The 15101-nt window shown below is 58.7% G+C and overlaps 1 protein-coding gene across 1 annotated transcript; it reads right to left on the reverse strand.

Moving 5' to 3' along the window:
- Positions 1–510: 510 nt before the first annotated feature.
- Positions 511–2400, reverse strand: LOC104303256 (gastrula zinc finger protein XlCGF26.1-like). Its single transcript, XM_054179517.1, has 2 exons — positions 2205–2400; positions 511–2087 (listed from the first exon to the last, which is right to left on the reverse strand). The coding sequence occupies exons 1-2, from the start codon at positions 2398–2400 to the stop codon at positions 511–513; spliced, it is 1773 nt and encodes a 590-aa protein (XP_054035492.1).
- Positions 2401–15101: the final 12701 nt, after the last annotated feature.

Raw genomic sequence — 15101 nt, forward strand, 5'->3', positions numbered from 1 at the left:
GGAGAGGCTGAGGGAGCTGGGATTGTTTAGCCTGGAGAAGAGAAGGATCAGGGGTGACCTCATTGCCCTCTACAACTACCTGAAAGGTGGTTGTAGCCAGGAAGGGGTTGGTCTCTTCTCCCAGGCAACCAACACCAGAACAAGGGGACACAGTCTCAAGCTGTGCCAGGGGAGGTTTAGACTCGAGGTGAGGAAAAAGTTCTTCACCGAGCGAGTTGTTCGTCATTGGGATGTGCTGCCCAGGGAGGTGGTGGAGTCACTGTCCCTGGAGGTGTTCAAGGGGAGATTGGACGTGGCACTTGGTGCCATGGTCTAGTTGTGGGGTCTGTTGGGACAGGTTGGACTTGATGATCCTTGGGGTCTCTTCCAACCTTGGTGACACTGTGATACTGTGATATTGTGATCCCCCAGCATCTGAGAAATGCAGAAGAAAAAAAAGGAGATTTTGGTTCAATCTACTGGAAAGGCTCTCAGGCAGGTTAGGATTACCCCAATCAACCCTGGGTGGATCTATTTGCACCTCCTCTGCACTGTGGCCTGTTCACTGGTGTGGCTGCAGCAGTGATTGGTGAGGTGTCCCTTCAGGGTGAAGCCCTTCCCGCAGTGAGCACAGATGAAATGCTTCTCTCTGGTGTGCACACGATGGTGCTGGTTCAGGTACCTCTTCTGGGTGAATCCCTTTCCGCAGTCAGCACAGGTGAAAGGCTTCTCGCCTGTGTGCAGGAGACGGTGCTGGGCGAGTCCTCCCTTCCGAGTGAAACTCTTGCCGCAGTCAGCACAGGTGAAAGACTTCTTGCCCGTGTGCAGAAGACGGTGCTGGGTGAGTCCTCCCTTCCGAGTGAAACTCTTGCCACAGTCGGCACAGGTGAAAGGCTTCTCACCAATGTGCACAGGACGGTGCTGGATGAGGTTGGAAATGGATCTGAATCTCTTGCCGCAGTCGGCACAGCTGTAGGGTTTGTCGCCGCTGTGGATGAGTTGGTGCTGGATGAGTTTCGTGCTGTTGGTGAAGTTCTTGCCGCACTCAGCACAGGGGAACAGCTTCTCTCCGGTGTGGATACGGCAGTGGATGGTGAGAGTGGTGCTGGTTTTGAAGCTCTTGCCACAGTCCCTGCAGGTGAAGGACTTCTCGCTGCTGTGCACACTGAGATGCTTGGTGAGGGAGGACTTGTGAGTGAAGTTCTTGCCACAGTCAGCACAGCTGTAGGGCTTCTCGCCGGTGTGGGTGCGGCGGTGCTTAGTGAGGTTAGAGCTGGAGGCAAAGCTCTGGCCGCAGGCGGCACAGCTGTAGGGTTTGTCACCGCTGTGGATGAGTTGGTGCCGGATAAACGCAGTGCTTTTGGTGAAGTTCTTGCCGCACTCAGCACAGGGGAACAACTTGTCTCCAGTGTGGATGCGGCGGTGGATGGTGAGACCGGAGCTGGTTTTGAAGGTTTTGTTGCAGTCCCTGCAAGTGAAGGACTTCCCAGTGCTGTGCACACTCTGGTGATGCCTGAGAGTGGACATGTGAGTGAAGCTCTTGCCACACTGATTGCAGATGAAGGCCTTCTCACCGGTGTGCACACGATGGTGCTGGGCTAGCCCTGAGCGGTAGGCGAAGCTCTGGCCGCAGTCGGCACAGCTGTAGGGTTTGTCACCGCTGTGGATGAGTTGGTGTCGGATGAGTTTGGTGCTCGTGGTGAAGCTCTTGCCGCACTCAGCACAGGGGAACAACTTGTCTCCAGTGTGGATGCGGCGGTGGATGGTGAGACTGGAGCTGGTTTTGAAGTTCTTGCCACAGTCCCTACAGTTAAATGACTTTTCACTGCTGTGGGTGAGGTGGTGCTGGCTCAGTTGAGAGCGCTGGCTGAATCTCTTGCCACAGATGGCACAGGCGAAGGCCTTCTCCCCAGTGTGGGTGAGGTAGTGCCGGGTGAGATGAGCGCGCCGAGTGAAGCTGTGGCCACAGGCAGCACATGTGAAAGACTTTCCTCTAATGTGGGTGAGGTAGTGCCGGGTGAGGTCACAGCTCCGTTTAAACCTCTGGCCACAGTCCCCACAGACAAAGGGCCGGGGGCCAGGGTAGGGGCAGTGGTGCTTCAGTGGCTCTGAGCCAGGTGGGAAGCTCTGCCCACAGTCAGGGCACTGATTCAGCTGCATGGGTGGCACTGAGGGACCTGCTCTGGCTTCATCCTGCTCCATACATTCCTTCTCATCCTGGTCACCTTCATCCTCATCCTTATATTTCTCTTCATACTTATCTTCCTCATAGTCACCATTCTCCTCAGCAGCAGCATCCTCCATCTTGTCCTCTACCTCCTCATCCTCTTCTTCCTTGAGGCTGCACATTGTCTGCTCCAACTTGATCTCTGGGTGCTGCTTCTCCTCCCAGCTCTTGTCTGGGTCCTTCTGGGAGGCCATACTGTGGCAGGAAGAATTGGTCACAGCTCTGCAGTAGGGAAGATGGAAGCACCTGAGCCCAGGACATCAAAACCTGACATCCTGCCTGGGTCATGACAGTCCCTGACTCCCAACACCCAGCTGGAGGAGAGAATGCAGAGGGGACCTCAAACCTACAGTTTTTGCAATGGTGTGGGCTCAGACTTCTAGTACCTGTGCTGAGACCCCAGGTTCCTGTGATACCCTGGGGCTTACAAGTGGTCCTGTCCCACTCTCCTCGAGCCTGGCAGCATTGGCAGGGTGGTTCCTGGCCCAGGCCCTGTGCTTTGATCTCCCCTGGCTCAAGCAACGAAGGCAGCAGCACTGACCAAGGAACACCAAAACACTTCCAACCTTCTTCCACTACCCTCCACATCTCAATCCAAAAATCACCTCCTGCACACAACTGACACCCAGCAGCCTGGAGTGTTCCCAGCCTCTCATCACAGCTGATGTCCTTCAGAGACCCTGGAGAGGTCAAATGTGGAGGGCAGGAGGAGATGGAGGAGACTGAGAGATGCTCTGGGGGCTGGGGTCCTGCTGTTGCCCCACTCTGGGGTCCTCACCTGCTGGGCTGCTCCAAGGGGCAGATCTGCAAACTCAGCTCTTCCACAGCACACAGGGTCAGGAATGATGGAGAGAGAGGGACTCAGCCCCTGCAAGAGAGAAGCAAAGGGCTCAGAGGAGAGCACTGACCTGCAAGGGATGGCTCAGCACTGCCCACAACCAGGCAGCACAGCTCAGCCTTGCTGGGGGCAGCTCCCAAGCCCAGCAGCACAGCCACAGCACACAGCCAGGGCTGATCAAGATGGGAGGCCTCAACAACTGCAGACTCAGCTCCTTGCCCAGCACACAGCCCCCAGCACACAGCTGCAGGCCAGCACCATAACACAGCTGCCTCCACACAGCCTCTCCCAGGCCTTGCCTGCAGCTTCTTTCCACTGCCTGCCCAGGGCTCTGCTGCCTGCAGCTGCAGTTGCCAGCAGATCTTGCTCTGGACCCTCCTCTCCTCCCTGGCCCTGCCCCCACCACACCCACTCTATGCTCACCTCTGCCCTGGACACACCTTGCTGCTGCCCACTCCCCAACAGAAGATCACAGCAGCCCTGAGGACACAAAGGGAGGTTCATGATCTCTGGAGATGCAGCAAAGGGGGAAGGCACTTGGGCAGCTTCTTGCTCAACCTCTTCAGCCCTCACTGGGATGCTGCAGGAGTCTCTGGCTCCTGCCCAAACCTCACACCTCCAGCACCCTTCACACACCTGCAGCCCAAAGAGACTCAGTGCAAAGGGTTTGGCTTCCTTCTCTCCCTGACCATTTCTCTCACCTTGCTCTTTGCAGCTCTCCTGGAGCTGCCACTCCACAGCCCCAAGAGAAAAGGAGGTTGGATGGGAGGGCACAGTGCCCAGGGGCTGCTGTTCATCTCCCAGCTGACCCATGCAGAGCTGCAGCACAATTCACTCCTTTCACCTCCTCAAATGCTGCCAGATTCTGCCATTCCCTGCACACACATTTGCCACCTGGGGCCTTGATTCTCTCCCCTTCTTGGGGGGACAAGGCCTAATTCCTGCCTGGCCATTCCTAGGCCCTTCCCTCAGTCCCAGCCCATCCATGGCCTTGCTGCCTTGGCTGTCCCATGGCCCTGTGTCCCCCTCCTCCACTGCCACTGCAGCTGGAAGGGTGGAGTGGGAAATGCTGTGGCTGAGGAAGCCTCTAAGGAACTGGGCTGGAAGCAGCAGCACAAGAATGGAAGGGGCCTGAGACTAAAGGCTGGGATCAGCTGGAGGGTGAAAGAACAGCACCAAGCCAAGGGGGGTTACAGATGAGGGCTGGGGAGAGACCCTGCAGCCACCTCAGGCAGCAACTGAGGAGAGCAAGGGGGACAGAGAGGGAGTGAGACCTCAGGTGACTCCTGCCATGGGGGATGGCTGGGCTGTGTGGCTAGGAGCCCTGAGTGCCTGCCTGGGCTGTGCTGGATGTCAGGAGGGGCCAGGGGACTGTCCTGAGCCAGGCAGGGTTTGGGGCTTTGAGCTTCTGGGGTCAGCTGCTGCCAGCACCATTGGAGGTAGGAGCCAGGCAGAGCCACACAGCTGCTGGACTAAGCCCTCCCACCCCCTGCAGCCTTCACCCTCCACCCATTGCTCCATCTCCTCTCTCTGCCCTCTGAGAGTCCCCAGGGCTGATCTACACATCCATCATGGCCCATGAGAAGCCCCTGAATGAGAGCATGGAGGAGAATACCCCAGAGAACAAGTTGGAGGAGCTCAACAGGAGCTCTCAATGTGCACTTGCAGCCCAGAAAGCCAATCAGATCCTGAGCTGCATCAAGTGTGGCCAGCAGGTCAAGGGAGGTGATTCTCCCCCTCTACTCAGCTCTGGTGAGAACCCACCTGGAATACTGCCTCCACTTCTGGAGCCCCTGTTACAAGAGGGATCTGGAGGTGCTGGAAGGTGTCCAGAGAAGGGCCAGGAGGATGAGCAGAGGGCTGTAGCACCTCTCCTGTGAGGACAGACTGAAGGAGTTGGGGCTGTTCAGTCTGGAGAAGAGAAGGCTCCGAGGTGACCTCATTGTGGCCTTCCAGTATCTGAAGGGGGCTCCAAGAAGGCTGGGGAGGGCTCTCAGGATCTCAGGTAGTGATAGGACTAGGGGGAATGGAATGAAGCTGGAAGGTGGGGAGATTCAGACTGGAGGTGAGGAGGAAGTTCTTCCCCATGAGAATGGTGAAGCCCTGGAATGGGTTGCCCAGGGAGGTGGTTGAGGCTCCATCCCTGGAGGTGTTTAAGCCCAGGCTGGATGAGGCTCTGGCCAGCCTGATCTAGTGTGAGGTGTCCCTGCCCATGGCAGGGGGGGTTGGAACTGGCTGATCCTTGTGGTCCCTTCCAGCCCTGACTGATTCTATGAGTCTCTCTCTCTCTTTTCAGTGCTCACACATTGAACATCCATTTGGGTTCTGTTTACAGTCCCTGCACTTCAGCCCACGAGGCATTGTCACCTGTGGGTGGTAAAGCAGCACCCCAGCTGATGCTCTGAGCCATATTAGGTGAGTGAAAACTGCCTCAAGTCCCTTTGAAATGTTCTTTGAACTGTTTGTGCCTGACACCCAGCCTCACCAGCTGCATTCAGCTGCCAGGTGTCTTGTTGAGTCGCCCCCTGGTGGACAAAGGGCAGACTGCAGCCCAGTTCTCTCACTGAAAAGCTCTTCTTCAGTTTTCTCATTTGGTTCAAATTGTCCAACTCCAGCACTTCATGGAATTGTAGCCATGCCCACACACTAGAAACTGCAAGTGGGTATGTAGTGTTGAAAGGCTGATAATGTCAATAGTAATAAATAATATTATTACTACTTCCTATTTGATAATTCACACACACAGTATCACACAGTATCACCAAGGTTGGAAGAGACCTCAAAGATCATCGAGTCCAACCTGTCACCCACAGACCATGGCACCAAGTGCCACATCCAATCCCCTCTTGAACACCTAAAATTCTTCCTTCTGTGCCCATGGAACTTCCTCTGCCTCAGCTTCCACCACTGCCCCTTGTGCTGGCATTGGGCATCCCCCAGCAGAGCCTGGCTCCAGCCTCTGGGCACTCACCCTGCACATCTTTATCAGCAGGAATGAAGTCACCTCTCAGGCTTATCTGCTCCAAGCTACAGAGCCCTCAACTCCCTCAGTCTCTCCTCATAAGGAAGATGTTCCACTGCCTTCAGCATCTTTGTGGCTCTGTGCTGGATTCTTTCTAGAAGTTCCCTGAGGTACTTCTTGACCTGATGAGCCCAGAACTGGGCACAATACTCCAGGTGTGGCCTCACCAGGACAGAGTAGAGGAGGAGGAGAACCTCTCTCAACCTACTAACAACAGCCCTTCTAATCCACCCCAGGATGCCCTTGGCCTTCTTGGCCACAAGAGCACATTGCTGGCTCATGGTCAACCTCATTTCAGTATTACCAAGGTTGGAAGAGACCTCAAAGATCATCGAGTCCAACCTGTCACCACAGACCCCATGACTAGAGTAGGGAGGACAATAGTGCCCACTGCAGGCTTGAACTCACAAGCTTCCCATGAAGGGTCTTATGTGCTACCAACTGAGCCACACCACAGGCCCAAATTCATCCTAATCACCATGGCATGCAGTCAGCTTTGGGCTGGGAAACAGTGTCCTGGACTAAACCAGCCTCATTAGCATGCTACAAAGCACAGCTCCTAGCTGGGAGACCCCTGCCCAGAATAAACCACCCACCCCCTGCACATACACAGGGAACTGAACAGCAGCTGGAGCTTGAGTGGAAGCCAGCAAGAGACTGAGCAATGGAGCCTCAGCAGGTGTTGCCATCAGGCATAGCTCATGCCCTGCACTGGATCAGCATCCACCAGGAATTTCAGCTGTGTGCTGTCTTTGTGGCAATGCCCTCAGCACCCCAGCTTGTGCAGCTCTGTACTGCAGCAATGGCTGCTTGCCAGTGCCAAACCCAGCCTGCAGGAGTTTGATTCCTGATGTCGCTGACAGGATGACATCAGGAGCTGCACAGGTCCTGCTCCTGCCCCCCCCCCCAACCACTCAGGCCCCTGATGAACCCTGAATCACTGCACAAAGAGGATGCTTGCCCCAGAGGGACCACTGACATGGCCACCTGTGAGGTCACAAACTGCTGCAGAAGCCAGCCCCAGGCTGCCACACCACTGACTCAGGCAGAGCCAGGAGGGATGCTGCAAGGAAGGGCAAATGCCACCTGAATACCTCTGGCCTCTCAGAAAGTCACCCAACTGGGACAACCATGCCAGGGGCTGCTCCTGCTCTAACAGCAGCTTAGGCCCCTGAGGCACCCTACACTGCTGCCCACAGATGCTGCTGCCCCTAACCTACCACTGAAGCAGCCACAAAATGCTGCAGATGCCAGGTGCAGGCTCTTGCTGGATCAGGGCAGGCTGAGGGAACTGGGATGTCACAGGCATGGCAATGTCAGCTCCAACCAGAGCCCCTGAGCTTTCCCAAGGGAAATGTGCAAACATATGGACTGACTCCAAGTATGCCTTTGGGGTGGTACCTGCCCAGGGAGCCATCTGGGAAGAACCAGGACTGTTGTCAGCTCAAGGAACAGGTATTAAACATGGGGAAGAGACACTGAGGCTGCTGGCAGCAGGGCAAAAGCCAAGCAAGGCAGCCACCATGCACTGCAAAGCACACCAGAAGGGGAACACCAGTCAAGAAAGAAGCAATGGACTGGCAGACAAACAGCTCAAAGGGTGGCCAGGGAGGGGAGGAAGGTGGCAGAGTTTGTTCTGATCCCTGATGGTGAACTCTCAATTGAGCAGCAGAAATGAATCAAAGACCTCTTAGGGACTAGGGTAGGAAAGGGCTGGGCCAGGACACCTGATGGGAAGTTAATCACACCTACTAACCTCCTCTGGGCTTGTGCTCAGGTGCAGCAGGCAAAGACTCATTGGGGAATAGAATAGAATAGAATAGAATAGAATAGAATAGAATAGAATAGAATCAACCAGGTTGGAAGAGACCTTTGAGATCATGGTGTCCAACCTATCATCTGACACCACCTAATCAACTAAACCATACAACCAAGCATCCTGTCAAGCCTCGCCCTGAACACCCCCAGCGTCGGCGACCCCACCACCTCCTCAGGCAGCCCATTCCCATGGGCAATCACTCTCTCTGTGTAAAACTTCCTCCTAACCTCCAGCCTAAACCTCCCCTGACGCAGCCTGAGACTGTGTCCTCTTGTTCTGGTACTGCTTGCCTGGGAGAAGAGACCAACCTCTGCCTGTCTACAACCTCCCTTCAGGTAGTTGTAGAGAGCAATAAGGTCACCCCTGAGTCTCCTCTTCTCCAGGCTAAGCAACCCCAGCTCCCTCAGCCTCTCCTCATAGGGCTTGTGCTCCAAGCCCCTCACCAACCTTGTTGCCCTTCTCTGGACACCTTCCAGCAAGTCAACCTCCTTCCTAAACTGAGGGGCCCAGAACTGGACACAGGACTCAAGGTGTGGCCTAACCAGTGCAGTGTACAGGGGCAGAATGACCTCCCTGCTCCTGCTGGCCACACTGTTCCTGATGCAGGCCAGGATGCCACTGGCCCTCCTGGCTGCCTGGGTGCACTGCAGGCTCATGTTCAGTCTACCATCAACCAGCACCCCCAGGTCTCTCTCAGCCTGACTGCTCTCCAGCCACTCTGCCCCCAGCCTGTAGCTCTGCATGGGGTTGCTGTGGCCAATGTGCAGAACCTGGCACTTGGATGTGTTCAATCTCATGCCCTTGGACTCTGCCCATCTGCCCAGCCTGTCCAGGTCCCTCTGCAGAGCCTCTCTACCCTCCAGCAGATCAACTCCTGCCCCCAGCTTGGTGTCATCAGCAAATTTACTGATGATGGACTCGATGCCCTCGTCCAGATCATCAATAAAGATGTTAAAGAGCATGGGGCCCAGCACTGATCCCTGGGGCACACCACTGGTGCCTGGCTGCCAGCTGGCTGTGGCACCATTCACCACCACTCTCTGGGCTCGGCCCTCCAGCCAGTTCCTAACCCATCGCAGTGTGCTCCCATCCAAGCCATGGGCTGACAGCTTGGCCAGGAGTTTGCTATGGGGGACGGTGTCAAAGGCCTTGCTGAGGTCCAGGTAGACTACATCCACAGCCTGCCCTGCATCCACCAGGCAGTCACCTGATCATAGAAGGAGATCAGGTTGGTCAGGCAGGACCTGCCCTTCCTAAACCCATGCTGGCTGGGCCTGAGCCCATGGCCATCCTCTAAGTGCTGTGTGACTGCACTCAGGATGACCTGCTCCATAATCTTTCCTGGCACTGAGGTCAGGCTGACAGGCCTGTAATTCCCTGGCTCATCCAACCGGCCCTTCTTGTGGATGGGTACCACGTTGGCCAGCTTCCAGTCAGCTGGGATGTCTCCAGTGAGCCAGGACTGATGAAAAATGATGGAGAGCGGCTTGGCCAGCACATCTGCCAGCTCTCTCAGCACCCTGGGATGAATACCATCTGGTCCCATGGACTTGTGGGGATCCAAATGGCTAAGCAGATCACCAACTACCCCATTCTGGAACAGAGGAAGACTATGAGTGAGGAAGACTATGAGAGAGGAGTGGAAGCTCTGTGTGGAAACTTGGTTCAGGAGTGAGAATTATCCACCCCAGGAGAGCAGGTAACCAACAGTGTGAGGAGTGCCTGAAAGCTAAGCCCAGGGTAAGGAGAGGAGTTAGGCTGGCACAGATCAGCAAAGGAAATGATCCAGGACAACAATGGCAAATGGATGTCACTGAGCTCCCAAGAAAGGGGGATCCAGGTACCTGTTGGTACTGACACCTCCCCTTGCCTGGCTGGAAGCATTTCCCTGTGGCACAAACAAAGCTCCAGAGGTTACTGAAACAGAGTCACAAGAGGCAATCCCTCGCTCTGGGGCACCTGCTGCTGTTTTCCCAGACACAGGACCTCATTCTGTGGCCAAAGTGGTACAGCACCCTGGCCTGTATCAGGAACAGTGTGGCCAGCAGGAGCAGGGAGCTCATTCTGCCCCTGTACACTGCACTGGTTAGGCCACACCTCGAGTCCTGTGTCCAGTTCTGGGCCCCTCAGTTTAGGAAGGAGGTTGACTTGCTGGAAGGTGTCCAGAGAAAGGCAACAAAGCTGGGGAGGGGTCTGGAGCACAGCCCTGGGAGGAGAGGCTGAGGGAGCTGGGGTTGCTTAGCCTGGAGGAGGCTCAGGAAAGACCTTCTTGCTCTCTACAACTCCCTGAAGGGAGACTAGCCAGGAGGGGGTTGGGCTCTTCTCCCAGGCAAGCAGCACCAGAACAAGAGGACGCAGTCTCAAGCTGTGCCAGGGGAGGTTTAGGCTGGAGGTGAGGAGAAAGTTCTTCATAGAGAGAGTGGTTAACCATTGGAATGTGCTGCCCAGGGAGGTGGTGGAGTCACCATCATTGGAGGTGCTCAGGAGGAGACTTGATGGGGTGCTTGGTGCCATGGTTTAGTTGATTAGGTGGTGTTGGGTGATGGGTTGGATGTGATGATCTCAAAGGTCTCTTCCAACCTGGTGTACTCTGTTCTAAGCAAGTAAGTAAAACCTTAGGGATGGATTGGCAACTCCACAGCCCTATCATCCACATTCCAGTGGGCAAGTGGAGGAAATGAACCATTTAATCAAACCCCAGACAGTCAACACTGGGCAGGGTGCAAACCTCCCTTGGTCACAAGCATCACCAAGTGCCCTGCTGAGAATTCAAACCAAGCAAAGGACAAAGGAGGGGTTGAGCCCATTTGAAATCCTGCTTGGAAGACCTCATGCAGTAGGAGCTATGAAGCCCTCTGAACCAGGGCCATGCAGAGAGGCAAAGCTGAACAAGGAAGCTCAGCAGATGGATGAGAGCCTGAGCATTGTTACCAACCAGGTGACTGCAACCCAGGTGAGAGGGTTGGAGAGACCAGGCCCTGATGTGGAACCCAGAGACTGTGTCCATGTCAGATCTCTTTCAGAGACCCCCTCTGCAGCCCAAGGGGACAGGACCATACCAGGTGTTGCTGACATCCTTCACAGCCACTGAAACCAAGGAAGCAGCTGCCTGGATCCAGCACACCCCAGGCAAGAAGGCTTCAGTGGGAGAATGGAAACTCCAATCCCAGGGCCCCCTGCAGCTCAAGCTGCATCCATAGCTGTGGCCTGTTGGTTGGTGAGCACTGCTGAGGGATGGGAAGGAAACAGCTACTGAAATGTTAGTCAGGAACTGGCTTTGCAAACTAATCTAACTGCTGGAGATGCACCCAGCTGCCCCCAGGCCAGATGAGGACCCTGCTGTTTGGGGTAGCTTCAAGGAATGGGACTTGGGAGCCACCAGTCTGGGGGACTACATCTGAGAGTGGTTCCCAACATTGTCAGCATAGGAACTCCTTCTCCTCTCCAACCTCAGCCTCCCCTGCCACAATTTCAGGCCACTTCCTCTCCTGCTAGCACCTGAGACTAGGCACAAGAGCCCAACCCCCACCTCACTGCAGCCTCCTTGCAGGCAGCTCCAGAGGCCAAGGAGGTCTCCCCTCAGCCTCCTCTCCTCCACACTAAACACCCACAGCTCCCTCACCTGCTCCTCTCAGCCCTGCTCTCCAGACCCTTCCCCACCTTTCTTGCCCTTCCCTGGACCTGCTCCAGAGCCTCAAAGTCCTTCTTGCAGTCAGGGGCCCAAAACTGACCCCAGCAATCCAGGGGTGGCCTCCCCAGGACCCAGGACAGGAGGACAATCCCTGCCCTGGCCCTCCTGGACACAGCACAGCTGAGACTTGCAGAGCACTGCAATTGCTTTGCTCACTTGCAGCAATCATTTCCTTCCCTTCCCAGCTCACTGCACAGCACAGAGCAGCAAGGGAATTGCTTTGTCTCCTGCTGAAGCTCCTCCAAGGAAGCTGCAGGACTTCTCACCACCAAAGCCATCCAGAACAGGCTGCCCCCAGCCCAAGCCAAACCTTTCAGTCCAGGTCAATGCAGCTCCTCAGCCACAAGCAGACACTCAACAGCTCAGCCTCATTTGGTTGCCTGCCAGCAAGCACTTCCCCAGAGGCAGAGCAGCTGCAGCAGAGCAGTCTGCTTCTGACCATGCTTGCTGCCAGCAGAGCTGACAAAAGCTCTGCACAAGTCTCAGCCTGCAGCCACACAGCAAAATGCTCCTCCTGCCCTGAGCCTTTCTGTGCTCAGGAGGCCTGGAAAGGAACTGAGAATCAGTCTGCAACCCCCCCAGGGAATCTTTGTGCCTCCAGAGCTTGCAGAGCACAGAGGCCTCGGGTGCCACCACCCCCAGCACAGCCAAACCGCCCCACAGCTGGGGCACATTTGGGGACCCTCCTGTTCTTCCCTCCCCACTCCAGCTGGGCACTCCTCCAGTGCCCCTCAAAGTTGGGGACCATTGGGGTACCCTGCCCCAACCTCCTGTCCTCCTCTCACCAGTAGCCTTTGTCCCCAAATTAGAGCTCTTGCCCAGGAGGCCACCCCAGCCCCAAGCCCTGGGCTCACAGACCAGGCCAGGCCAGGCTCTGAGGTGCCCTGCAGCCAAGCTGAGTCCAGCACCAAGCCACTGCTGGACCCCCCTGGACTCTTCCTTGGACCCCCCCAGCAAGGGCAGCACTCAAGGAGATGTCCTGCAGCTTGTGCAGGGCTGAGAGCAGCTGAGGAGAGAGAAGAAAAGGCAAAGAGAGGACAGAGAATAATCATCAGAGAGCTCAGCACCACCCCAGGCTCCCATCCAGGCTGCCAAGGTGCTGCTGGGCACCCACCAGGCTTGGCTGGGGGGGACACCACTGCCAGCTGGCACTGGCCAAAGGGGCAAGCTGGGCACACTGGGCACAGAGGCTGAGCTGCCAGCTGCTCAGCTCAGCTCTGCTGCCAGCCCAGCCCCCAGCACAGGGACACAGGGACACAGGGCCAGCCCCTGCAGCCCCCCCATGGCTCCGCCTGCAGCACAGCAGCAGCCAAAGGGGGCCTGCAGCTGCCCCGAGCAGGGGGAGGCAGCAGCACAAGGAACCCCCAAACGCACCCACCCCGACCCGACCCCACCCACCCCATCCCACAACCCCACCCACGGCACCCACCCACCCCCAACACCTCTGCCCTACCCCACACACCCCCACGGACACACACCCCCCCCACAACTCCCCACACCACCCCCAACACCACACCCCCCCATAGCTCCCCACACCCTGCCCACAGCCACACACAGCTCCCCACACCCGCACCCACCCCCTCGCAGCACCCCAGCGCTCCCCACTCCAAGCCTCCCCACCCCGACCCACCCCACAGCCACACACAGCCTCCCCCAAGCACCAACAACTCCTACCCCCAACCCCGCACAGCCCCACGGGCTCCTGCCCAGCCCCTCACACGCCCCTCTCGGCCCCCAAGCCCCCACCCAACCGAACAGACGCCCCCACAGCCGCACGGCCCCCCACCGACCACCCCCCCCACAGCCCCACGGACGCCAGCCCCACACCTCACGGCTCCCTCCTCCAGCCCAGCTCCAGGACACAGCCCTCAGCCCCAGGGCATCCCAATGCCGACCCCAGGAGCCGCTCCCCCGAGCCCCAAGGGATCCCCACCCCAGCATCCCCCACTCTGCCCCGCGGCTGCCCGCACCTACCCCACAGCCCAGCCCCGAGGGGCGCGGAGCAGCAGCGAGAGGCAGGAGGCAGAGCTCGGAGCAGAGGCAGCTGCCGCCTGCCGCCCCCTGCAGCCTCCTGGCAGCCTGGGCGAGCAGAGAGCGATGCGAGGGAGGCCCCGAAGCGGCCACGTTGCAGCCCGGCGGAGGCGGGGGCTGGGGCCGCAGAGGAAGTCCCGCCCACGGGCGGGCGGCCTTAGCCAATGAGAGGCGGCGGGAGCGCGGCAGCTCCTCCCCCTGCTGGCTGCCGAGGCACAGCGAGGAGCTGCCGCTGCCGGCCGCGGCCGCCATTGTTGCTGCCCCGCGGGGTGCTGGGGCCGCAGAGGAAGTCCCGCCCACGGGCGGGCGGGCGCAGCCAATGAGAGGCGGCGGGAGCGCGGCAGCTCCTCCCCCGGGGAGCGGCAGCGGTGCTGGGGCCGCAGAGGAAGTCCCGCCCACGGGCGGGCGGGCGCAGCCAATGAGAGGCGGCGAGAGCGCGGCAGCTCCTCCCCCTGCTGGCTGCCGAGGCACAGCGAGGAGCTGCCGCTGCCGGCCGCGGCCGCCATTGCTGCTGCCCCGCGGGGAGCGGCAGCGGGGCCGGAGCGCGGCAGAAGTGCCGGAGGTGCTGGCGGGCGAGCGGCAGCTGCCGGCTGGGGAGCTGCGGCGGGGCGGGAGGGGCTGAGGGGGCCGGGGAGCGCTGCGGGCGGCGGCAGCGGAGCGGGGAAGGCTCTGGCTGCGGGGGGCTGCCGGGGGCGTGTGCGGAGCTGGGGGGCGGGAGGGGCGCGGGGGCTCCGTGGGGCCGGGGCAGGGTCGGTGGGGTCGGGGTGGGGGGGGCTGGGGGTAGCCTCTGGAGGGGCAGAAGGAGGAGCTGTGGGGGGTGGGGTGGGGAGGCTGTGGGGAGGGCAGCTGTGGGGTCTGGCAGGGCTGGGGTGTGGGGCAGGGGGCAGCGGTGGGGCTGGGGGGGGTGGGGTTGGGATCCCTTGGGGCTGGGGGTTGGGATCTGGATCCTTTGGGAGCCCCGGGGGAGAGCTGTGGCTGGGATCAGGATGCCCTGGGGCTGAGGGAGGGATCTCGGGGCCGGGCTTGGGCTCCTGTGGGGCTGGGTGGGGGTCTGCGGGGGCAGTTCCAGCCCTGAAGCCCCAAACAGCCTCCCCGGACCCCCTGTGCCCCCCCGGGCAGCCCAGGCTGGCCCCTGCCACAAGCAGGAGGAGCAAAGGCACAGCCCCAGAATGCCTCCAGGAGCTCAGATTGTTACCCCAGGACACCAAAGTTGAGAACCCAGGAGCCTGAGCTGGCCCCCAGGGAGCCAAACCCCCAGCCTGGGACCCCAAACTGCCTGCCTGGGACCCTCAGTTCCTGCCCTGGCACCCCAAAAGTATCCCAAAGGAACCAGAAATGGCCTCCAAGCCCCAGGGGGCAGGAAAGGATCCCCCCAGAATCCCCAAGGGACCCAGGGCTGGGGGTTCTGGAGGGGTTCTGAGCAGCAGGGCCATGGCAGCACCGGGTTGGATCCTTCCTGGCTTGGGGTAAAGAAAACTGCTGGTGGCAGCAAGG

This window comes from Dryobates pubescens, unplaced genomic scaffold (assembly GCF_014839835.1).
Source record: "Dryobates pubescens isolate bDryPub1 unplaced genomic scaffold, bDryPub1.pri scaffold_74_arrow_ctg1, whole genome shotgun sequence".
NCBI classification, from domain to species: Eukaryota; Metazoa; Chordata; class Aves; order Piciformes; family Picidae; genus Dryobates; species Dryobates pubescens.

Excerpts from the sequence above, each read along its gene's own strand:
- LOC104303256 (XM_054179517.1), bottom strand. The coding sequence starts at position 2,400 with ATGGCCTCCCAGAAGGACCCAGACAAGAGCTGGGAGGAGAAGCAGCAC. Across the intron at positions 2,088-2,204 it reads ATATAAGGATGAGGATGAAG|AGCCACTGAAGCACCACTGC; the intron begins GTGACCAGGATG and ends CACCTGGCTCAG.